The 25,243-nt window shown below is 50.4% G+C and overlaps 1 protein-coding gene and 1 long non-coding RNA gene across 3 annotated transcripts in view; both read right to left on the bottom strand.

Annotated features, from left to right (window-relative positions):
- The window catches only part of LOC144584171 (uncharacterized), a 294,410-nt gene that overhangs the window by 252,995 nt on the left and 16,172 nt on the right, over positions 1 to 25,243 (bottom strand). The window lies entirely within an intron of this gene.
- The window catches only part of ADD2 (adducin 2), a 51,271-nt gene that overhangs the window by 15,345 nt on the left and 10,683 nt on the right, over positions 1 to 25,243 (bottom strand). For both annotated transcript variants that reach the window (XM_078379702.1, XM_072978833.2), the window contains exons 2-10: positions 10,035 to 10,249; positions 8,743 to 8,878; positions 8,096 to 8,247; positions 6,775 to 6,855; positions 5,928 to 6,077; positions 5,312 to 5,455; positions 4,986 to 5,084; positions 1,553 to 1,729; positions 229 to 486 (exon numbers count right to left, since the gene is read on the bottom strand). In XM_078379702.1, coding sequence (XP_078235828.1) covers positions 229 to 486; positions 1,553 to 1,729; positions 4,986 to 5,084; positions 5,312 to 5,455; positions 5,928 to 6,077; positions 6,775 to 6,855; positions 8,096 to 8,247; positions 8,743 to 8,878; positions 10,035 to 10,217 — 1,380 coding nt within the window. In that variant the 5' untranslated portion in view covers positions 10,218 to 10,249. The remainder of the gene's footprint in view (positions 1 to 228; positions 487 to 1,552; positions 1,730 to 4,985; positions 5,085 to 5,311; positions 5,456 to 5,927; positions 6,078 to 6,774; positions 6,856 to 8,095; positions 8,248 to 8,742; positions 8,879 to 10,034; positions 10,250 to 25,243) is intronic.

Below are 25,243 nucleotides of genomic sequence, written 5' to 3'. Positions count from 1 at the left end.
CTAGAGACCACCTAAGGCAGCCCCCCCCAGCTGTTTCTGCAGCTCTGGGAGTTACAGCCGCTCCTGGCTGATTTGGGGGTCATGGCAGTGCACAGCCAGCAAAAAGAAGGTAAAACAAGATGCTTGAGGGGCACAGGACTCTTCCCTTGGTACGAGCGAGCGTTTTGGAAAACTCCCTGTGAAGCGCAGCCACTCCCCCCACCCCCACCACCCCTGCCACCCACTTACGGTGGTTTTTGTCCTCTGGCTGCCTGCACTCCCTTGGCTTTCCTCCGCCACGTTCACCCGTAAGTAGGTGTTTGGGGTGTTGAGCCAACGCGTCTTTTCCTTCTGCTGCTTCTGGGCGTGTTGCCGGAGGGTGGAGATGGGAGCCGCCTCTTCTTCAAAGAGGAAGGCCGTGACCGTGGCCGGAATCTCCACTTCGCTCTTGTGCTTGGTTTTCTCCTGAACAAACGGGTGGCGGTAGGCATAGCCGGTCCGGTAGCCCTGGGAAGGACAAGGGGGCACTCCGTCACTGCATGTCCGCATGCCTGCCCAGAGGTTAAAACCTGCCTATCCTCATGGCTGTTCCCTTCACACCAGTCCCACCCCAAAAATCCATTCTCTAAAAAGGCATGGGAAGTTCTGAAAACCCAACCGAAAACAAACTTCTCCAAGGCGGCTGTGAGTGCCTCCTAAAGGGTCCCCTGGCCTCTGGGGAGGTCCATTTTAAAACAGACATTGCTTAGAACTGTGTTTCCCAACAAGGGGTCCTGATCCCCAAGGGGGTGATGGGTTTCCCTACATGCGTTGTAGTCCTTGTTAAATAATTTCACCTTTGATCTTTTTTGGGGTGGCGATGTTAAAGCTAGCATGTATGAGAAACAGACCCTTTAGAGGAGAAAGAAGTCTCTGCTTTCTGAGAAGGGATGACTTAACCTCCATTAAAAATGCCTTTTTATGCAAATGTGGTGTGGGGGTCGCAGGCTGCCTAGCTATTATAAAAGAAGAGCTGTGATTCAAAAAAGGTTGGGAACCACTGGCTTAGAGACGGCTCCATTCCTTTATCCTTAAGATCACCCAAGAGTGCCCTGTTAATACATCTATTTACATCTTCACTTTTGAATTGTGACCCTTGGCTGGACTGGGCTTGTCCCAGAGGGAAATACTTAATCCCCCCCCCTTTTTTTTTAAATGACGAAGGAAGGCAGAGGAGGTTGGTGAGTCTGTCATTGCTGGAAAAGTGAATCCATCTCAGTGTTTCATCCGAACTTTACAAGACCCATTCAAGGTGCCAAATTCTGTTGTCAAAATAGCGCCAGCACTTCCAATTCTTGACTGAACTTTAAAGGAGCTAGCCATGGTGCTGAACCTCTTTGGAGAATATGCGCCAGCACCTTGGATAGCTCCTGAGAAGAAAGTTCAGACACGCGTAGGCCAGATTCATTGTGCCTACATCCAATGCTCAATTCCCTCCCCTCTGTCACACAGAGAAGCACGCCAGAGGTCCAGAAAAGGAGGCATCAACCATTTAGGAAACCAGCAGGCAGGGATTTCCCCCTTGAACACGTACAAGGTTGTCCAGCATCCGCATCAGGGCTTCAAATTCATGTTCCCCCAGACGGCTCTTCTGCATGGGTCCAAAAGTGCTGCCGGCCCATCGCACAGAGCCAACGTCGAAGGGTCTGTGTTTCTCTCGCTCCAGGATGATCAGATTTTCTGCTCCACCAACACTGGACAAGGCTGAGATCTAGAAGAAACAGACCACAAGAAGACAGTTACAGGACAAAGGTGAAAATTCATGGCATGTCCTGGGTCACCCACACTCTTGTCCTTTGGGCATCGTTGGAGGCAGGCGTACAACACAATAGGGAGGCACAGAATCTTTCCGTTTCTTTGGGTGTAATCTCTGCTCCCATTGTTTTCAAGATTTCGTCATGCTTCAGAAGCTTGACTGGCCACTCAAGGAAGCTGGGCATCTACCTTGGGATCAAACTCCCAGCCGTAGCGTTGGTGTCAGTATCACAATGGGAGATTCTGCCAGGAGAAGAGCCAGCCTGGGTGGCCTTGGGCAAGCTGCAGACTCCCAGAATGCTTCCAGAAGAAGGAACTGGTAAACCACCTCTGGGTATTCTCTGCCTGGAAAACCCTGAAAAGGGTCCCCATAAGTCACAGCTCAGAGGTTTCTGATTAGGTGGTTTCTGGTTAGGAGTTCAATTCCCCTCCTTGACAGGGGTTGGACCCGATGATCCTTTCCAGCTCTGCACTTTTAAGAGGATGATTATGTGAAACATCCAAATAAGGATTCAGTCATTGAGCTGCCTGGATAGCTCAGTGGTTTAAGTGTCTGGGAGTTGGATCCCCCCCCTCCTCCAAATCCAGTCTTTGACAGGGACTGGACTCAATGGCCCATAGAGTCCCTTCCAGTTCTGCAGTTCTAATAATGCTGAAGAAGCCTGTATTGTTAGCTCTTCACCTGCAGAGGGCAAGCGTGTTGCCCCCCCCCCCACAAAGCGGCTGACCTAGTTTTTTCCAGCTGAAGAAGTAGGCTGACGCACAGAGGGGCCGACACAGTCGCACACTCGGAAGGGGCGGCCACTGGGGCCCAGCTGCACAGCGCCCTGCCCACCACGCCTGGTGCTGAGGCTCTTGGCTGCTCCCAAGTGTGGGCAATGTGAAAAGAGGGAGCGGGGGGGGGCTCCCCAGCTCTACAAGAAACAAAGGGGGATGATGAGCAGGGCTTTTTTGTCTCAAGAACTGGTGAAGCTTCTCCTTCTTACAAAGGCTGAAAGCCAGGAGCCAGGTGGGAGGAAAGGTCTGAGCTTATTGGTTTATTTTATGCTATTTTCCTATATTTCCATTCCAACAGAAGTCCCACCCTTTCACGCACATCCTCATCCTCATAATGACACATGCTCCCACATTTAGCCTCGTGAGTCGATTGGCCTGTGCCGATGGAGACACGTTGATGAGAAGAGAGATCCTTCTCTTGCTGGTCTCCGTCATTCTTCCGCCTCCCTTTCAGGCCGGGCTCGGAGGAGAAAGGCTAAAAGCCAACCCTCTTCTGGAAGCTGCAGCTAGAGATGCAAATCGTAACCCAGTTTGTCCCCGCTCAAGGAGAAAGTGCAAAACCGTTTCTCTTTGCAATAAGAGAGAAAGTTTGTCTTTTCCTCTTAAAACTAATTTGTGCATTTGGAAGGCTCTCATTTTAAAACCCACCTTTTTTCAAACTCACTCATGCTTAAAACAAGAAGGACTTCCTCCTTGACACACAGGACTTTTAAAAACTGGGAGCATCGGATATGGTGTTCGGCTCTTAGCGAGCAATCAGCTTTCCATTTTGTGCTTGCTGGGTGTATGCGTGATTAGCTTCAGAATGGACAAAGATGGTAATTTTTTTAAAAATGCAAATTGTGCAGATCAGGATGGAAAAAGAAAACACCACTCGGTTCTTTGGCTGTTGTGCTGGAGGCGAGAACTGATGCTAAAAAAACCCTCAGCAGGCTGTCTTGCTATGTCAAGACGGTTTCTCTTCATGACAAGCAAGACTCTGGCAAGGTTTCTTCTCCCTTTAGCAGGGGCTGCCGGCTTCTTCCAGCTTAGGAGCCTCCCTCCCTCCCTTCCTCCCCACCAAACAAATGGGCCACAAGTGGAATGAACTTTTGTACAGTCATGTGTCTTATCGCTACCTGGCTTCTGCCTCGTTCATCAGCTAAGCGGTCCAACCCAGCATCATGGCTTCTGCTAGCTGAGCTGCTGTGGCTCGCCTTTTCCAAACGATGCAGCTAGTCAGCACAATTCCTGGGCTACATGGTGCTCATCCCTGGTGAGGTTCTAGGCAATCTCCTCCAGAAACATATAAATCTAGTTCATTATTGATTTCATTTATATACCACCCCATTAGTGCATGTCACTCTTCTGGGCAGTGAACAGTGTGATAAAATCAGGGAAACCTAGCAAAAACCAAAATTGAGATAATGTAGTCATAAAATCATAAAAGCAGCATTCAACAGAAGCTGATTACTGGCAACCAGGATGGCTAAAGAATATGGAAAGATGCTGCCCTCAACTGTTCCGTTAGTGTACCGGTTTTGCTGGAGTTGAGAAAACTATGTTTCTAAGCAGTTCTGCAATTTCTGAGTTTGGGAATCCTGCAAAATCACCATCTCACCTGGCAAAGGATGAAATATGTTGGAAAGAAGTGCACAGAGCACTGCCGATGAGACTGAACAGTGATTGGCCTCCCCCTGCGCTGACTTGTTGGAGACGCCGTGTGGCCCCAGCAGAGGGCACTGGGTGGCCACGGCAGCTACCACCCGCCCTTCGGCCCGCCTCAAAGCCTCTGGCTCCAGAGTTTGCCGCCTGAAAGACTCTCCCAACAACCGAAGCCTATGCTTTGCTATCAGCTTCAAGCAAGAAATGACACAGTATTTGGTGGGAGCTCTCTAGTAAGCCAATTGGGAGCTGTATCACGGACTGGAGGGGGATATCAGCATTTGGTGAGTAGAAAAGAATCAGTCTGATGTGCTGAGCAGAGCTCGGCAGACCTGGGTTCAAATTCCTACTCAGTCATATAAGGCACCAGAACAGCCACATTTTCTGACCCTGATCTACCTCAGAGGGTTTCCATTGTGTGGAGGATTCCTGGAGAGGAGGGAGCTCACGCCTGTTGCCTTAAGCTTGTTGTAAGAAAGCTGGGATAGAAATGTAATTAATTGCTATTCAGAAGGTGATGTTGTTTCAGTAGTGCAGGCAAGAAAGAGGACTGAGGGGTGATAACTTTGCTGAGTTCAGTAACAGGCATAGCAGAAGCATTGACTTACCAGTCAGCAATTGATCCCAGGGAGCTATCCATGGTGCTGACCAACTGAGGTACTCTAGCTGGCAGGGGCAACTGGACTTTGCCTGACGTATTGCAGTTAGAAGCAAGCAAGCATGTGTATGTGTCTCTCTCTCTCTCTCTCTCTCTGTGTGTGTGTGTGTGTGTGTCTTGCTCTGTTGCTCACCTGTACTTCACAGGCAGCCTGCAGATGGAAGATCTTGTAGAAGGCTTCTTCCACTGTGTCTCCCAGAGCCACCAGCCCGTGATTCCTCAGTACAAGAACCTACCAAGAGAAACAGCAAGAACAGAAGGCCAGTAATCTCGGCAAAACACTAAGGACAGCAAGTTCTTCTCAGTTCTGGATTATTTAAGGATTTCCAAATGTTGGCTAAGACCCCACCCAAAGGTCTAAATCTCGAGGCTAGTCCTGGTTGTATGTTGCCTGAAAGACTACACAAGACCATCCAAGAGGATGCCAAAGCTTTTATAATACCCTTTCTCAATCCTAACCTTGCAGGTAGGTCCAAGACACTTCTGCAGCTCAATTCTGTCCGCTTCTTCCTCCATTTCGCCATTGTAGTCAAAATACACCATATCCCCTGCCAGGAGGGCATCATGAGAAATCAGCAAGAGGCCATATTTCATTGCTGATACCTTGGAAGAAAGAGAGCGAGAACGAGATAATTTGAGAGAGAGGACTTCAGGACTCAAAGCTTAGCTTATTCATCTTGTGTCGGTATGTCGATTGTGCCTCCTGACCTTTCCAAGGCCAACGGGCAGGAGATTGTCTCAAAGATTGTCTCAATCTCAGGAGATTGTCTATTTAAATGTTTGTTACAGCGTCATGGAGTCTAGAGCTGAAGACTCTGGACCACTTGTCCGTGATCCCTGACACCTCTTCCCAACACCTCCCTTTGCTCTGCTCCCTCCTCTTCCTCTTCCTCTTCCTCTCCCTTCTCCTTCACCACCACCACTACCATGCCCGAGAAGGGTGGTGAGGCCAGAAGGCCCCCATTCAGCTCTGCTTCTGTTTTCATGCTCTTCTCTGGACCAGCCACAGGGCCAGTCCCGATGGCTGCCTGGCATTTCTTATTGCTTTGTCAGAGAGATGGAAGGCACTCCTTACTGCGGCAGTGGCTGGCGTGTGCAGATGGATGATGCACCGCACGTCCGGTCGAGCTGCATAGATGGCCGAGTGCAGGCTGAATGCCTGCGTGTCTACTGGGAAGCTGGTACTGCCTTGTTCCACCACTTCCCCCAGGATGTTCACTTTGATCTGCCAAGAAAGAGGATGCAGACAATATAGGAAGGCAGAAGGCAAGAAGCGGAGGGTTGTTTGTTTGTTTGTTTACACAAAGGACATCTGAGCCATGTGTTTAAGGTGATGCTGGGCCTCCCTGAAAAGCAGTGTTGTAAGTTGCATCCTATACATTAACAGGGAGGGAACCCAGAGCTGGTTCCCCCATGTCGGTGCCACCACGAAGAAGGCCCTGCCTCTTTTGCATGGCTTTGGGGCTTCCCTCAGGGCAGCTTTGTGGAGGAGCCTAGCCTGGGAGGATCTGGTGGGACGGGCAAAGGGCATTGGGGAGAGATGCTCTGAGAAGTGACATGGACACAAACTGTAACACACACACACACACACACACACAGAGAGAGAGAGAGAGAGAGAGAGAGAGAGAGAGAGAGAGAGGAGTCTGTTTGATGCATCTCTGCATGAGCCGGTGCTTTAAGCTTCCATGCCAGTCACCTCTGTGGTTCACTGAGTGATTCCTTCCCATTCGTCACGCACATCTGGAGAAAGAGTCTCCTGGCAGGACATGGGCTCGTGTAGCTTAGAATGTGCCACTTCACCCTGAGAAGTGCATACCATCGTCCTTGCTATCTTGGGTGTGAAAACACCCCAACCCTCCAAGATGCAAATTTGCAGTTGTGGAAAGAGAGAGATGGGGAATCAAATTGTTCTGAATACTCACCAAGCTGGAAGCCGTGACTTCTTGGCACGCGAGGCCGAACGGACACACCAGGAAGTGGTCTTGCTCTTTGCTCACCCGCAGCTAGGAAAGGGGGGGGAGCGTACAGAGTGATTTTATGGCCCCGTTTGCTTTCAGGGGATCCCAGAGTACTTTGGTCCCTAAAAAGACATGCTGGCGGATCAGACCAAAGAGTCATCTAGCCCATCATCCTGTTCCCACCAGTGGTAAATCACAGGTAGCCCAGCTGCAGGACCTGAGGGCACCACACCCTCTGACTCAGTTTCCCCATTGACTACAGTACAGCAAGTGATGTATAGCCATTGTTCCCCCTCTCATGTCCATGGCCAATGGGCTATGAAGGCCAGAAGTACATAGGGTACCACACGTGTGGTGGACACCACAGGAGGCCCATGGCTGATGCAGGGAGGAGCATCCCTCAGAATTTTGAGAATGAAGCGACTGTGCTCTATCCACGGGTGGCCTCTGGCTGCCACCAAAACCAAGGAGAGAGAAACAGGCAAAAAGGGGCTCTTTCCCCTCCAGGACAACCTCTTCAGGAAGAAGGTCCCAACAGGGGTCATCTAGAGACAGTTTCGTCTGTCTCCAGTCTGAGGGAAGAAGGCCATCATCTCTCCTTCATCAGAACAGAGGATTCAACCCAGATCAGGAGACTCACTGAAGTCAATGAGCCACAGGAGCCAGGGCTGACCGGAGGCCCAAGGGTTTCAATGGGCTCCTTCCAAGAAGAACCATGCCTGGATCTGACCCTCTCATTTCATCTCCTCTTTTGGTGCAGAAGCTGACCAAACAGGCTGTCGCCTGGGAGCAAAGGGAAGGCAAGGGACTCCTGTTTTCACATGGGACAGGGTATTAATACAATGCACACACAACATCATATATCACACTGTATCACATCACATCACATCACATCACATCATATCATATCATCAACTTCTCTCACTTGCAAAGAAAAGTCTCTGTGTTATCGTTCTTCTAAAACATGTTATAGTTGGTATAAAACATGTTAATACCTTCTATGTGAATAAGCATATCAATGCTGTCTCATTTCTGGGGCTGCAGCCACTTCAGAATTACCCATGAAAGCACTTCCCACCACCCCACAGATCTAGCCACAGGTTGCCCAGAGGCTGACAGGAGTTTGCGCCTTTAGCATCATCAGATTTCCAAATAGCAGTTGTGTGCCTTGAGCTAGAACACAACAGCAAGGAAAGCTGACAGAGTCCAGTCTTATCCTGGCCTGGCACCAACATGTGTGTGTATGTGTGTGTGTGTGGTTAATGAAGCGAAGGGGGTTTCTCACCGTGACGGAGGTGCTGCTGAGTTGAGACCAGCCGTAGAGGTCCAGCAGCCGGTAGACGCTGCCCATCTTGCAACGCATGAGCCGCTCCCCTTTGGCTAAGGTGGTCGAGTCCGTGCTGTAGAGGTCGTTGATAGGTGTCACCGTGGATAAATCTGAAGGAGAGAGAGAGAGAGACAGACAGAGAGAGAATGGTCAGCAAGGGGTCTCCTGACCCGCCCAACCCCACCAGAAATAGCAAGACAGGGTGAGTCATGAAGCCAACCTGCTTGCTCTCAGCTGTTGTTCTAGAAAGGCAGTCCCTGATTCAGGCCACATGAATTCCCAGTATTCCCATATCCCCCCCCAAACCACTGCATCCAAAATTGCAAATGGCATGCTCCAGAGCCCTTGAGGCCTTAGCCCTAGGAACATGATCCCGCCCTTCCCTTTCCCCTGATGTTCCTCCATCCTGCCCAATGGAAGTCAGGTTTCAACAATAAGAGCCGTGAGACAGAAGGAGGAGACCAGGGACCTCCCGGTGGCCCATCCACACTGCAGTGAGAGGAGAGGAGGAGAAAGGAATCAGGGCAGGGCAGGGCAGGGCAGGGGAAAAGGACGGGAGGACCCGCTCCAGGGCCAGCGACTCCCTTGAGGGGTGGTCAACGTACTCAAGGGCGACGTGGGGAAGGCGGAGGGTGCGGTGGTGGCCATAAAGTCTGCGATCTGGCGAAGGGCCCAGATGTTGGAGTTGTTCCCTTTCTTCATCTGCTCTTGGATCAGGCTCTCCAGCTCCTCCCTGAAAGACTGAAAACACCACAGAGACCCTGAACCATCCAGGCTTCCGGGCAGAGCATTCCCATTGAGAACCGGGGGTTGGGAGTTGGGGAAGGACCTTACGGACGGATGGGGATCCTGCTGGGGCCACGAGGGCCAGCGGCTTAGGAACAAAAGGGAGGGAACAGGCTGTGGAGTGGGAGGGTCGGGGATTTCCAAATGGTGTTTGGGCAAATATTCTGTGGGAGCTGCCTTCTTGGTGAGAAGACCACGCAAGACCAGGACATGGCAGCCCCACTTGGGCATGAGAGAGATTCCATATTACGAGTGGGCAGAGGTGGTCACTGTGGAACTGAGTCTGGGGTTTCACCAGAACACTGGAGGTGATCGCAACCGGCGCCAGGAGCAAATCACACGGAGGCAAATGGCCGCTCTTTTGAAGGATAACCCCCAAGAATTCGCTTATGCCAGCTGGAATAGAGCTCCAGCTGAGAAAATAAGTAACTCTTCCCTTCCTTAGCAAAATGTTGCCGGTAGTGCCTGCCAGAGTCAATTATCCTTTCAGAAGAGTGGGGTTCAGGGCAGTTTACAATTCAATAAGGCATAAGATTCCAAACAGAGGAGGTCATAACATCAAAGCATAATTAAGCAGACCATCGTATTAAAAACAGGTTGCCAAGCTTTCCAGCAGTTGAAAACGTATCAGGGCAAACCAGAGGAGCGCGTGCTCCCCCATGCCGACCTTAGAAGCCCCTTTCCCAGCAGGCTGTCCATTCCCAGAAGCCTCCTTGGATAAAATGGAGAGCCTGGAGGGGGCCGGCCGAACATCCCTTAGAAAAGGGGGTCCGAGATCCCAGGAGCAGCTGCCATGAAGGGCCCCCTCGGGTGAGAACGAGGGGTGCCTGCTGTGCCCACAGAGCTGAGAACGGAGCCTAGGTCCTGAAGGATCCCCGATCAAGATGCAGCCCTTGCGCCATCGAGCCACATGGGTCCAAGGGCGGCGCTCCCGCCAGCCAAGTGCCTTCAGGGAATTCCCCGGTCCAGCACCGACAGACCTCTGCCGTTCCAGCGCTAAGCTGCTTGCTTGCCTCTCTCGGTGCCCACCCTCCAATCTCCTCCCCCCCCCCGCCCGCCCGCCACCCCCGGAGTTGGGAGGGTGGCCACCCCTCAGGCCGGGCACACTCACGGGGCTTTGCAGAATCATGGTGACCCTTTTCTTCTGCTCCATCAGGTTGAAGTCCTGGCGCAGGTTGGCCGCCATATTCCTGATGCGCAGGTACTCAGGGTCGTCTTCGGAGAACCGGTCAAAGTAATGTTGGCTTTGGGTGGGCTGGGAGGAGGCCTCCTCTGTGACGGTTTGGTCGCTCATTCTGGAATAACGGGTCGTCTCGGTTTGTGGACCTGCAAGGGGGGGGGAAGGCGGCGCTCAGGAGGTCTCTCTCCGTTCACCCGCGCATCGGACTGGAACGGGTTGATTGAGCCGTAATAACAGGGCCCTGAAAGGGTTCCCTTATTAACATGGAAATGGGATGTAAACAATCTCTGAGGAGGTTCAGAGCCTTTTATCTCTAACCAAACTGTATTAATTTAATGTCGTTTATTAAATGGATGTATTAGCTGTCTTTCCAGTGCTGAGAGCCGAGCGCAACTGCCAGCAGAACCCACTGAGCCTTGTGCACAACCCACAAAAAACATGACAAACAAGTTTACAAGCGGCCGTTTCTTCCTGTCGGGAAAAGGGCAGAATCATTTGGAGGTCGTATCATGGCCGAGGGGGTCAACCTGCCCCCTACGCCTGACCACGGGTCGGCTAAGGCCTGTCGCTGAGTTTCCCCACCGAGGGATGTCAATGCAGGCTTTTGGGGGAAAAGCACCAAAATGTCACCCGATTTGGAATCTGTCTTCCTGCCCTCAGCGCCAGGAGTGGGCAAAGGCGTGAGGGGCCTGGTGTGTGTGTGCATCAAGTTTCTGGCCCTGTCACTCCCACCACCCCTGAAAATGTGTTTAGGAAGAAAGGAAGGGAAGGACTGAGGTGGGGGCCGCCCCTGGTGCACAGTCCCTTCTCCTGGAGGTGGTCAGGAATGGAGGAGGGTGTCCTCCCCGAGGCGAAAACCAGCCTTTTAGCAAAAAGTATTTTATAAAGAATATTGGCAGGCTTGCTTGTTACGATGGGCAGTGTGTGTGTATGCAGAGAGGCTGTGTTTCTCTGCATAGACCGCTTGGGCCATAAGCGGCTCATTGATCCAAGCCATGGAGGTGCCTGATATTGGGGTGCAGCCCCCACACAGCCCACAAATTGGCCCTGGCTGTGTGGGGGCACCGTTACATCCCCCCCAGCCACTGAGGGTGAAGGTAAACAAGCCTTCCTCCCACCTGCTCACACTACAGGATACCCCGACACCCGGGGGCTTCATGACATTGTCCACCAGAAAGTGAGAAGATCTTGGCTTGTTCAGATGGGAGGTGGATTTGTGTTCTGTGTCTAACAACAGATGGAAAGCTACATACATTTGAAGCAAACTACTTGGACCTGTGAGATCAGTGCCCCAGAATAGCTTACTAGAAAAATATGGAAAATATAAACTATAAACTGCCACCGCTGCCACAAGTGGGTGGTTGTGATAGCCCTCAAAACCTAAGAGCTGCGGGCTGGGGAATGCGGGTGGGGTAGGGCCGTTCTCCCTCTCGCCACACCATCACACCATCGGTGCATGGCTTCACAGAAAGGTGCTGGAGGCAAGCTCCCAAGCGGCCAGCTGGGCAGGGTTTTGCTCTCCTCCAAATCATTGGCTTCTACCGGTGACTGTGCAGGTTGAGGGCTACAGCGAGAAACACCCCTTCCAGTGGACCAGATTCAGACAAGTCCATGTACCTCCCTTGGCGCATTGCGAGGCTGTGTTTCCAGGAGAAATCTGCTCCCAAAGGATTCCAACCCCTTCGCCAGCCGCTGTTCCTCCCCAGCAATTAATGCCAGAGAGCATCTCCGTGCAGCATGTGGGGGAATTCATACACGCCCAGGATCACAAGGAGAGAAAGCGAGGTGCCGCCTGAGTCACGAACAATTGCAGCTTTGTAAGGCCATCAGGATGACAGAAAGCCCTAGTGAAAATTACACCCTCCAGCCAATGTTCCCCATCCTTCCTGTTTCCTGCAGCTCAAAATGTTTAATTATGGTGAATGAGGTGGGATGAAAATGCCACTTGAAAGCGCAGGAAGGGTGCAAACCTCCCTCTTTAACCAAAGGAGCTGAGGTGTGGCTGTTAAGCAGAAAACAGACCGACGATCCCACACGGGACCCCAGACTGTTACTCCTCTGGTGGCCCGTGGCAAGGACAATTTTTCCCCCCAAGGGAGCCGGCTTAACAAAAGGGGCCCATTAACAAGCAGACCCAAGGGTAGATGATGCTCAGCAGATCTCTTTCCTCTTCCTTTCTGCCATCCCTAAAGACTTACATCATCTGCCACCCAAGAGGACCACTTCCTTTGGCCACAAGGTGTGGCACCTTGGACAAGCTGGTGGGCATCATAATGTTGGGCAAGCGGCAGGAAACACTTGGGGTTTTGGGCGGGGCACAAAACCCCCAGAATCTGCAATATGGGGGGGCTGCAGTTCACGAAAAGCAAGTATTTTCCACCTTGGGACTGGACTCTGCAATGGCATTTCAGTCCCTAGGAGATGAGCTGTAAGGCAAAGCACATCCACACTGCTGCTGCTGCTGAAGTGCAATGCCCATCATCCTCACCCCAGCTTGAGGACTGCTGGGATCCATCCTTCCCCTTTCCTCCCATGAATCTCCACAGCTGGGGGAGCAGCTCCCCCCCTCCCGTGCATTTAATCCCAGCTCCTTCCAACCTTTGCTGAGCAGAGCCACTTCCTTCTGCCTCCCACTCTCCAAAAAGCGTGTGGTGGCATCGTTCCCGTTGCCTGGTTACCCAGATGTATCAGCCTCCTAAAAATAAAGATCTGAGTAGGATTACGGTAGCTTGGAAACGAGAAGGGCCTCCTTGCCTTTCTTCCTGTGGATAGTTTATTGCTAATATATATACACACACATATATATTAGTACACACGTACGCACACCTCTAAACCATGCTTTCCTTCCAAAGTGGCTCTCAGCCAAGGAAGAGCAAACTCAGTTCCAACTGATAGGAGCCACAGAAGCCAAGGCTGCGACCCATCGTTTCTGGAACGCCGAGGTGAAGAGATTATCTGACTTGTTGGGCCTTCCTTACTGCTCCCCCTCATCCCTTGGAACTCCAAGGTTCATGAACAGCAACTCCCACCTCCCCATGGATTTAGAAGGAAAGACCGGGGACCCTCTCAGCCTGGGACCTGGAGGTGAATGAAATGGAGCCAGCAGCTCCTGCACGCCAAAGGTCACTCTGGTTAAACCCAAAACTTTATTCATGGCATCACAGCAAGGAAGACTCCAGAGCAAAATTAGTCTCTTGCACTGTTGTTGTTTTTGGTGTGTGTGTTTAACTTCAAGGTCTTTCCGAAAGAAAAGGCACTTCCAAGTCAAACGGTAAGCTCTCACTGCACGCAATCTACCACGGCCCCCCACCTCCCCCACCCCCAGCAATTAAGCACTCAAAGTCAAGCAGCATTCATTGAGAGGGGTCCAAATGGAGGCTCCGGGGTCTTTTTGCACTTAGCCTGTACGCTCAGTTTGTAGGACTCCCTGCATAAACTTTTAACCTCCCCAGCCAAGAGCGGCTATTCCACGTGGGTGGGGCGAGCCGGGCAGGGCATATGGGAGCTCACAACCAGTGGGGGGAATCCCATTACGTGGCATTCGCAATGTTGATGGTTAAACCTGGGACTGGAAAACAGGTCGGCCATGCCCAGTAGTAGCTATGACAGCCCTTTCTTGTCCCACGAAGCAGCTGCCACTTTCATACCGGGCATGGCCAGGAATGCCTGGAGGCGCTGGGTCTTGGGATAAATGTGCCCCCTTCCAAAAACATTTGTCCCATCTTTCACAGGCTGGCTTTTCTCCCAGGAGACACAGCAGGGGATTGAACTCCCAACTTCTGGCTCTGCAGCTAGTTGCTATCTCAGTCCACTATCGTAACAACTGATCCCTTTGACTGCCATTGAAGGTCCTGTAGATTCCCCACCTGTGAAGGGGGGAGACGGGCAAGGCTGGGAGGAATTAGGCTCCCAGTGGCCTCCTTTTCAAGTAGAAAGTCAGGGTAAATGCATTTTAAATGAATAAATCATTTTGTGACCCTTTCCACTTGGTTTATAGGACTTCCCAGCTCCTTTGCTGATCTAGCAGACCTTTCTGGTCTCACTTTTTCTGCTGTTTAGCCTCTCAGTCCCACCGGCACTGGACCCCCATTGGTTTTTGAAGTTGACATGACCACTTCAGTCAGTCCTCAAAGTGGATTAACCAAATGGCCAAACGAGAGAGAGAGAGAGAGAGAGAGAGAGAGAGAGAGAGAGAGAGAGAGAGGAACCAATGAATGCAATTAGAGGGAGCATCAGTCAAACATCTCTTTCATTGTGGCATTCCTTGCCATGGGCTCTGATGGGCTTACACCCAGAGTAAGCTGCTTTTGGAGGTCCCTTTCTTCTGAAACACACCCATGAAGACCAGAGAGGCTTATTCAAGTTCCACCTCTCTCAATGTTCCTCCAGTTGGTTCAAGGAGAGAAAAGTGGGCCAGACCATGCTAGGAAAGAACAAGAAAGAGTCTAGGGATGGTAACAGAAACCTCTCAATCCTGTCCCTCCCAGGGGAAAATGAGGTTCCATTGGGTAGGAGGGTACAACCAGAAATGACGCTAGACCACTTGCAGGTATAAGATTTACAAAACGTACTAGCCCTCCCCAACGCCATGGCCATGTACAGCCAGGTGTTTTTGTTTTAAATCCATGCCTGTGTTTACTCAGGTGTAAGCCTCACTGGTTTCAGAGGAATTTACTCTTCATGGAGCCCTCGAATCCTGCTTGGCCAGAAGAAAACACAGAGAGTAGGGCTGGACCTCCAAAGTCCAAAGAAAGCCAAAAAAATGCCGCCCTGCCCCAGCTGCTTTGAAGCTACCTGTGAAGCTTTGAACCAAAAAGACACTTTATTCTTTTTACCCATCGACCCAGTGACGGATGTTCTTTAACCAAGAGTCCAAGGGCTGAATTGATTCAAGCTGAACTCCCTCGCCCTCTCCTTCTCCTGACTCCCTTCACTTCTCACATCACCTTCCCGTCTGGAAGCTGGTCTTGTCCGATTCTTGCTTCTGATTTAGTGTGAACACAAACATCCTCAAACAGCATCTTAGCAGCAGCAAAAATAATCCCCAATGGGATTATTTTTCACACGACTGGATTTAAAAAGGTCTCTAAAGGGATATGGGCCATTAATGAACGAACGCTGGGGGGGGGAGGGACATACCAAGATGGGTGGTGATTTCTTTCCACACGGATGAGCCTGCTGGGTTTTTAAAGATGCTTCTCAGATGGAGCGTTCATTCCCAGTCATACACCTCGGACAATGACTCAGTGGCCGACATGTTACCGTCTGTCCCACTGGCCCTGCCGCTGTTGTTTGGAGTCCAAAAGCACTCTGATGCCCAGATTTCACAGGCAAAACTTCTTGAGGTAGAGATCCTTCATTTCAAGATGCCATTTAAGAAGTTGGTGTTCTGTCAACATTTCTGACCATGATAAAGTGCTGGATTTTGCAATGCTGGTTCCAGTAAAAATTAAAATAGCTTGCCCACCTTCCCCAAACCATGGTCTTCTGCCCATTAGCTCCCCTACCCTTTTAATTTTGCTGTTTGTGAGATTGTCTCCTTAGAAGCAGCAGCCGCATTTCGCAACTGACTTGGGTGATTTAAATTCAGGCTCAGAAATCTCCGGAGACAGAACGTGCCTGGCGACGGCTCCTCCCTGTTCTAATGCAACTGGAAAGAGGCAGGATCCTTAAGTGGCACTTCAAAGCAAGCAAAACAAAGACATTATGTGGGTCACGTGAGGACCCTGGCTATCAGCGGCGCGGAGAGAAGGAAGCGATTCGGGTATTGCAAAAGAAACTCAATGACAGTCAGCTTCTAATCTGGCTGGATCATGTCTATTACAAAAAACCTCTTCGTCTATCAAGGAAATAAACCACAATGGAATAACTAGGCCAGTTTACGGTATTACAGCCGTGTGTTTTGCAAACCTCCAGATGTGCTCCCACCGATTTGGAACAAGCCAGACACTGTTTCTTACAACAAAGGGTAGAGAGCCGGGGAATAAGGTCACTGGCAGATCAGCCCTAGCCATGCAGGGGTTCAGCACCTTCCATCTGTCCTGCGGCCAAACAAGAGCACAGCTGGGCAAAAGGACAGTTGGCCACGGAGCCACAGCCACCCTTTCTGGAGGAGGACACAACTTCTTCAGACTGTGCACAGTGCTTACAAATGGGGAGCAGGAACTCCCCTTCCAGCCCCCCCCCATTTCCCCGCTTCTGCCAGCCGTGCATAGAAGCAAAGGCAAATTGTCACAACTCAAGACAAGGTTTGTCAAAGAAAGGGCATGCCCCGTGGAAGCCATTGTTTGCTTGTTATTTATTTCATTGTATTTATATCCTGCTTTTCCTGTCGCAACCTCAAGGGGACACATGTGGCTCTCCCCACAATGCCTCAGGTGGCTGTGGGTGGTTCATGCCCCTCCCTATGTTACCCCCAGTGGATTTCTGGGCTCAACGCAGCAACCACCAAGCTATCTGGACAAATGGGCCACAGCTCCATCTCTAGTGCATGCCTGTCTGCCTACTTTCCGGAGGTGGAGGATCAGGGCCACCACATCTGTGCTCTCCTCCTCCTAAGGTGCATCACACCTACGGGTGGGCAGGCAGGCAGGCAAGGGAGTTGATTTAGGAAGAAAATGAAAGGGAGAGAAGCAGCCAGACTGCCCAGCTTTGAAAGCAAGAAGAGTCCAGGAAGGTTCCAGCCAGGTATTGTCCAGCTCCTCCGTTGGGCTGTGGAGGAAGTGAATGAGTCACAATGAGTTTTAGCCTGGATCTGCTTGCCCCTCCTGGCTCTGACTATGACTGGTTGTTGCACCCCTTGTGCCTTCGCTCCCCCTGTCCCAGTGGGCACCAGATGGCAGTGGTTGGGGGGGGGCAGGCCAGGATCTAGACCTCCCCAGTTCTCCAGGACTTCCAGAAATAATCTTTTTGTAAACAGGCAGAATGCCCCTCTCTGCCTCCAAAGCCCGGTGGCTGTGACGCGAGTATTGCCTTCATATCTCCAGCCAGCCAGCCAGCTGTGACTCTTCGTTGCTCCCTGGGGCCTTTCCAAGCAGAGGCGGCTGCCTCACCTTGGAATACCAGATGTCACTGGTGACCAGCAAGAGGGGAGAGGGCTGCTGGCTTTGGAGGGCCCCCTGGCAAAGGCTCCCCAGAGGGCCCTAATGGGAGGCTCTTGGAAATGAAGATGTCTCCGAGGGACTTAGACCGTGGGGTTGATCCCACAGGACTCCTCTTAGGGCTCCAAATCGTGAACCTTGGAGATGGTTTCAGTAGCTGTTGAGTGGAGGTCTCAGCTCTCACCTAAACACTCTTAAGCTTCCATTTGATTTTGAAAACTCTGCAATGCCTGGCAGAAAGGTCTTGTTGCTGCTTCCAGAGTTGCTTATCCTTTGCCCACTGCTGGGACATTTGGCCGCCCACATCCGGCCCGGTCCGTTGGAGCCCTTCTCCCCAAAATGCCTCTTTACCCCCTGTTACACCCATCCCTCCGACAGCGGGTGCCATCAAGAACACCTCCTCTGGAAAGAGGCGCTTACAGAGTCCAGGCTTTTGCATGTCCGGCTCTTTCCCCTGGTTTCCAGCCCATCTCTTACTCGGCAAGTTAGCAAGCTGGTCAGGGGACCTCCTGAAATGTTTACAGCAAAACGTGGGGACCCCTTCCGTGGCAGGCTCCTGGAAGCAAACGCTGGCCCCGAATGTTGCGTCCACCATGATTTCTGACCAGACCCTGTGGGACTGCCTTAGCTCTACCAGCTTCTGGTCCATTCCAAAGAGCCAGTTGTGACATTTTTAGCCCTGAATGGTTTGTGACCAGGGCACTCAGAGGACGTCTTTTCCCCAGAGGAGGCCAGCCTTTTCAGTAACACCTTCCAGAGGAGAGATCTTGGCCTGCCATCCACAGCTGCCTTGCAAGTGGCTGAGACGCTGCAGAAGCCCCGTCAGGACCTTCTCTTTCCGAGGATTTTCAGACTTTCAGGTTTCTCTGGCAACTCTTCTGCTTGCCATTCCTTAGCTTCTTTGGGGATTTTTGTGTGTCTTTTATCACATGAGTCGCCTTCATTGTCTTTTAGGTGAACCTGGGTTGCCTGTGTCTTCCTGGGGTGGGTGAGCGTCCCCCCCCTCCGCCTGCCAGCAAGGGTCACACATCAGCAAAGACTCTGCCGGTGCTGCCAGAAGCTTCTCATCCACTGAACTCTTTCTGTTCACAAGAGCCACAAAGACATTTCCAGACACGCAAAGGGAACGAAGCTACCACTGTGGCTTTTACAGAAATGGCACCAGATCAGCCTGGTAGATGATGGCACAACAGAAAGGAAGCTCAGGAGGGGACCCTCACATCTAGATGGAAATGAAGCTTGGCAGCTGTTTGGAAGGCAGGCAGGTAGCAGGCGCTGAGGGCAGCTGGGAAGGGCAACACCCGTCTCCTGAAAAGGACCCGGAGATCGTCCTGATGTTACAAGTTCCCTTTGATAGAGTGGGCCTCTGTGTACGTGGCAGACCGGGATGGCGTGTTTGCTCCCATGCTGATCACCAGACGGTTATTAAAAATTCATCGAGCAGCCTCCACCAATCTGTTCTTCCTTCATGCGCAGAATAGAAAGGAGGAGAAGGGAACAGCTAATATATATATATATTTTTCTTTTAAAGAGACTTCCTTAAAAAGCAAACTGAAAAAGCTGCTTCATGATCTCAAGCGGCCAGAAGGTCCCTCACCACAATTTCACATAAACATCCAAAGATTAGTGCTGTTTTTCTGGAAAAAGAGAATGCTAGAGGATTGATGCTTTTTTTTCTGGACTGAAATTGGAGGCATTTACTAATCTTGATGGAAAACCAAAACAACCAACTAACCAGCAGGAGAGAAACTAGGATCAAACTATGTGAGATGCTAAATTCATATTTATAGGCTGGTGGCAGGCTTGCCTTCCAGAACCAGTTTTCCCTCAGAGCTGTGTGGCTGAGCAATCAGATTCACAGACTATGCTGATGTTCACCTCCCAGGGACCAATCGCAAAAGAAAGCAGTCAGATTTGCAAAATTCATTTTTCTGCCAAAAAAACCCCAACAAAAAACTGAATTGCAGCTGCTGTAAACCTCCTTTCACACCATCTAAAATCAGTCAAGCTACCCTTTTTTGGCACAGGTGGGGTTTTGCAACACCACAAAGATGTGGCAGGCGAGATTTGGGAGGAGGGTTGGAGCTGATCCTGGACCAGCTGATTCTGGAGATGCAGACAAAGTAAACCAGCCCAGAATCCTAGTAAAAGGAAGCTAACCAAGGACTGGGACAGCCCAGAGGTCACAGAGGGTGGGTGTTTAGGCTCCTGGGTTGGAGACTCCATGCACCCAGCAGCCGCAAAGGTTGCTGCTGTCCTTCTTGCACCCCACATGGATTTAAGGACAGCATGCACGATGCACCTAGGGGAATTTTTTTTCCAGGCCCCCCGCCATGGGCACTAGGGCTGAACAACTAGGAGGTCCATGAAGATCTAGACAAGCAAAACCATCCCTAAGTCTCCAGCCCGGAGAGCTCCTCCCCGAAGACCAGCTGAAAAGGACATTTCTGTTTTCCCTTTCAGGCTGAGAGGCATCAGATTCTCACTGTCCTGCATGAATATGACCCCCGCATTTAAATAAAAGGCATCCGAACCTATTGTACCCGGCAGACTTGGCTTGGAAGTGAGACCATGCCCATTTGGAGGGAGGGAACAGGCTGTTCAGGACTCCTGCAACACCTGAGAGAGACGCTGGGAGGCATTTTGCAATCTCACCGGCTGCAGATGATCAGTGGGGCTGGAGTGTGTGGGACAGGCAGCCCCTCAGCTTTGCAGTCCAGTGCTGCTATGGCAGCCCTGCGCCAAACATTTCTCTTGGCTCCTATTCACTGCTACATGCATTACCGAGGCCACTTATGGAAATCAGATATTCTGGTTATTGTTTTTGTATGTCCTCTTGCACATTTATTTTATAAGGACAAATGAAGAAACAAGAGCCTACGCGGCATGTGTGAAAGGCCAAAATCAATGGCTTGAGAGAGACGTAGAAAGAAATGGCATAAATAAATCAGAGATCTGAGCATTTACTGTTGCTGTTGCTGGGCAGTGGCGCTCCTGCCCATCTTCCTCCAAAGGCTGCTGGTTCACGAACTTTATAATTTAAGACTTATTTTAAGATGCATTCTACTCCTACTGCTAATTACTGCTGATAAAATCCATGGCTTGGGAATGCAATTGATTGATGAGATGAAAACTGGGAGCTGGGTTTCTAATGCATTATTTTTTTAACAAGTTCTGAAAAAAATAATAATTCTATCACTATTGTACCCAGATTGCAGAATGCCAGGATGTGGCCAACAGCTTGTCAATTATGCCATCTTTCCATAACTGCCTGTTGTTATATCATGCTTGCTGTAGACCACCGTTAACGCGACTGAAAGCTTTTGTGGAAGCAAGCTGTAGCCGAGGACGAGAGTCAGACTTCTTGTCTCCAAGGATATTTTGCAGGCATCCTCACAGTGCTCCCATTCTGCTCACTTGCCACAACACAGCTCTTCCTTAACAGAAAAGAAAATCCTATCCACATAAGCTGGTCATTTGGAAGAGAATACTGCTGTGCAGAGCGAGGAATTGGAATCAGATGGAGAAGGGAGAGCAAGTGGTTAAATAGCTAGCCAGGTGGACTCCAAGGTGCTTTCCCCCCCCTTGCTCTTTCTAAGCCTACATGTAGATTGGTGCTCTTAGGCTCACTTCCATGGTCACTTCTTGTTTCTTTCTTTCTTATCTGGAGAGGAAGGCTGCTCATGACTTCTCCATAAGGGCAGCTCTCACAGGCATGTAAGCCAGCCCCAGGGGATTCTGTAAATAAGTATAGAAATCCTTTATTTCCTCCTACACTTTCTGTAAATTGATTTCCTACAGCAGTAAACAGTGTCTTTTCACCCTTTGTCTAATTCCCATTTTCAGAGGGGTTACTTTCGTTCAGACCTAGCTTGCTCCACTCCGCCAGGAAGAATAGCCAATGCTGCTAAGTACTGCAAGTGTCCTGTATTTCATGCAAATGAGGAGAGCCCCCCCCGCCCCCCTGGCTGAGTGCCAGCCGAGCCGAGCCAAGCTGCCAGATGGGGCACCTTGTTCTCAAGCTGCCTAAGAGCACCCTGCTATGTATGTGTCATGTCTGGATGGCCCTTCCCTCCTAGCTAATTGTCTCCAACGTACCTGGCAGTAGGGTTCTTACCCATGGGCTGCGGTGTATCCCCATCAAAGGAGCCCCTTTTAAGGATGGTCGCCTGCGGAGCACATGGGTTACTGAACTTCCCTTTTCTAGGGCACTCTAGATTGAAGCCATGTATGCAAATCTCATCTTCCCCCTTCTATCCAGAGGGTCTCGCAAATGCAATCTGCTCTGCTCCCAGCAAAAAGCATCTGCGGCTTCATTACGCAAAATGTAATATGCAGCAGGCCTCAAGCTCTCTAAAAAGAGAAAAGAAAGGGAGGGGGTTGAATCTGATCAAAAGTTAAATGGTTTTCTCTCTCTCTCTCTTGAGTGAAAGTGACAGATTTGTCGTTGATGAACCTGCTGATTTGAACCACAAGCTCCCCTTTGAGAAGCTACAGCACAGGGCAGAATCAGAAGGCCCCCGATCAGAACTGAGTGGTCACTCAAGCCGGAGTGACATGGCTCAGAGGGGAATCATCCATTTCTTAGAAATCAGCCTTAAAGAGATCCCACACTTGAGTCCCGGAGACCCAGCAGAAAACAAAGTGAGCCAACGTGCAAACTCTAGAAAGTGAAAGCAGCTCCTGCTCATAACACTGACACATGAGGTACCATCTTTTAATTACCAGCTAACAGCAATTTGCTTGATTCAGTCTCCACGGCTGAAATCCTGTTCTGCAAGTTCTGTCACAAAAGGCTGATGAGGTCACCAGCCTTACGTGGCACAAATTTTCATGGAACAGGATTTTAGCCTATGTGTGACTGAAGGAATTGGGGTAAAGAAACCTCCCTGTTCAGCTAAGTTAGTGTGAAGCTGCAGAGGGTGCGGGGCTCATAGAAAGCAACAGCAAGCCATCCGATGTCTGTGATGCAAGGGGAAGCTATCCCACTTGTCTGGTTTTCTAACCTTACATAGGGAGAGGTTGGTAATGTGATTGTCAGAACAGAGAATTTAAGGTGGAAGGAAGGGACATTTATAGATATAAGAGTGCTGGAGCAAAGATGAATAACATGACCATGTTCCATGATAGTGGTTAAAGTCTCAGGGAACTGCTGTTCCCCCACCTCACAGGTCTCCAGGCAGGGAAAGCAAAGGAAAAAGAAGTTTAATTTCAGCACGTAGGGTGGCTTCTATGCATGGGTATCCCCTCTCTTCTCATTCTTCACTCACACCAGAGCTCAGTGGTTCGGTGTGATTGTGTTTGCACACATGTTGCAGAGATAATCCTGGTCTAGGAGGCAGTTGTCATCGAAGCTACCAGAATGAATTGGACCCACCTCCGGGAGGCAGTGGAAGATAGGAGGGCCTGGCGTGCTCTGGTCCATGGGGTCACAAAGAGTCAGACACGACTAAACAATGAGGAGGAGGCAGTTGAAGAAACCCACATTGTCTCCTTGGGGAAGGAGTGAACACTCCCTATTTTCCTCCTTCTCCAGATTTAGGCTTTCTTGGCAAGAGTTTCAAAGCCCCAAGTGCTCCTCATCTCCAGCCTTTACTCCCTCCCTCATGTTGTCTCCACGTGTTGTAAAATACCTCTCGCGTCCTTCGTTTTTGACAAGTAAAGCCCATGTGCGTACATACACCATGACACAAAAGATGGGTTGGCGGTTAAGGAAATTGCCAACCAAATATCTAGGGCTTCAAATTATAAGACCAAACAACAATTATCCTCGTTTTGAGCAATTCGCCTAATTCATGCAATTCAAAAAGTGTTCAAAAACAGGCTATTTCTTCAACACAAAGACTCTGTCGAGAGCCCCAGAATTTCCCCCTCCATCATCTGAGGTAAAGAGAAGAACATTAAAACTCCTCATCCTTGCCAGCAAAGAAAAGGTAAGTGAGAACTTATGGGTGGTGCAATTCAATGTATCTGCCTATGCCCTGTTTCCCCCCAAAATAAGACCTAACCTGAAAATAAGCGCTAGTTATGATTTTTTTCAGGATGCTCGTCATATAAGCCCTACCCCAAAAATAAGCCCCAGTTAAGTGAAATCACGCCCTCCACCCTTGTGCAGCAACCAGAAGACGATGACAGGACTGTATTTGAATAAATGTAGATGGTTGTACATGGAAAAAATAAGACATCCCCTGAAAATAAGCCCTAATGAGTTTTTTGGAGCAAAAATTAATGTAAGACCCTGTCTTATTTTCGGGGAAACACGGTATGTGATGTGCCTGGGAGGAAGCCATTTTACCTAGAGAGATCCCATCTGCCTTGCGGCTGCTTTCTCCCCTTAAGAAACCTCTCAGGTGCAGTCTATTCTTCAGAAACCTGGCCTTCACCAAGTGCTGCTTTCCTCGTAATTCTATGGTAATGTCTTGCGTCCATTGGGAACACAGCCCTCCTTTTTTTTTTAATTGGCCTCAGTGGGAAAATTCAGCTGAAGAGGGGATGGTAACTCAAGGCCTTGGGTTATTTACACAAAGACCAAGGCTGTGACTGTTCTCAACAGCAGGTGAGACTGGGGTGTATTTTATTCTGATCTGGGGTTGCACCCTTTGTGGGCTCTCAGTGATCCTGCATCCATTACTCATCTCTTGTGGCACAATAACGTTACTTAGGGAGGCTCCTGCATGTTTCTTCCTCTGAATTCTGCTGAAAGGATGTGGTTTTCTCCCATGTTTTCCACCCTAACGCACATCTTTTGTGCAAAGATCCAGGACATCACAAACGGTGACTGCAGCTTTCAGAACAATGGCGCTTTCCCGGCCTCCTCTTGCTTTGGGGGATTTTATCTTTGCTCTTGCTTTTTACGGATTGGTTATATTTCCTTAAGCGCAACATGCTGCATTGTCAAGATAGAGAGACCGTTTAATGGGATTCCTTCTCTGTGTGTTTCTCTCTCTCATCTTCAAACGATGGCAGTTACGCTTGTGAGTCTTCAAAGATTTCCTTCAGATATTCCCATGAGCAATGGAACGCTCCAATCTGCTTCTGACTCCAAAGCTGACTGCAGTTGTGAGCATCAACTGGGCACCCAATGGGTTTGCTTCTGCATCCACAAGGCGAATACGAGGGGGCTAGAGAAGCACACAGCTGACAACGCCGACAACTATTGTCTCATCCTTTGTGTATCTGATGATGCACTCCAGCCCACTCTCTTGCTTTTGCCAGTCATGAAGCAGAACATGGTGTCATCACAGTTCACGAAAAACAAAGCTGCCGAGCTTGTTGTGCAGAAAGGGAGGGCTGCTAGGGTGCAAAACTACTGATTGTTTTCCAAAATGCTACAAGGGGCTCTGTCAAAATTTCCAGCTCTGGGAAAGAAGGATTTAGGGGTTAAAATTCAACGGCTATGCTTGCTTTCAGTCAAAGATGCCAGTAGAAATGGTTCTATATGTTTACACATGGAGGAGTCCTGTTTTGGTCAGGATGTGGCCCTGTGTTCCCATCTCTTTTTATCTTGACTAGCCATTTATAGCGTTTTATCAGGTGTGATTCTCACTCCTCTAGAGTTCTGCTTGAATTCTCTGGGGCTTTCCCATGAACTGCAGCGCCAAAGTTCCCCAGCACTGAACTCTCCGTCCTTCCTCAAACTACGCAGGCCAGAACGCCTTAGGATGGAGGCCTGGTGGTTGACGGGGTACCAGGGCTGCTGTACTTGGGCAGGGTGGATGCGTCCTCCTCACCCTGGCCCAGAGTTGAACAAAAACAGTTTGCAGTCATTTCAGCTCCTCAGAACTCACAGGGGATCTGGAAGGTTCAGCACCGCGGAGAGATCCCAGGGAGCCGCCCCCCCCCCCCCCCCCGGTAGGGGCTACACCAGCCCCTGAGGCCTTTTTCTTCTGCTGATGACCCAGGACTGCTCTGCCGGGTCCCCCTCCCCCTCTCTTCCCCTTGGAGGGCCTGAAGGGAGAACCTTTTTGGGCTGCAGCCAGGCTCTTGGTGGCCTCCCCCAAAGGCTTCTGCTGAGCACGCTGCTGATGCTGGCCTCTAGGC

This window comes from Pogona vitticeps, chromosome 8 (assembly GCF_051106095.1).
Source record: "Pogona vitticeps strain Pit_001003342236 chromosome 8, PviZW2.1, whole genome shotgun sequence".
NCBI lineage: Eukaryota > Metazoa > Chordata > Lepidosauria > Squamata > Agamidae > Pogona > Pogona vitticeps.
Note: the sequence above shows the minus strand (reverse complement) of the source record. Positions and strands in the feature narration are given on the sequence as shown.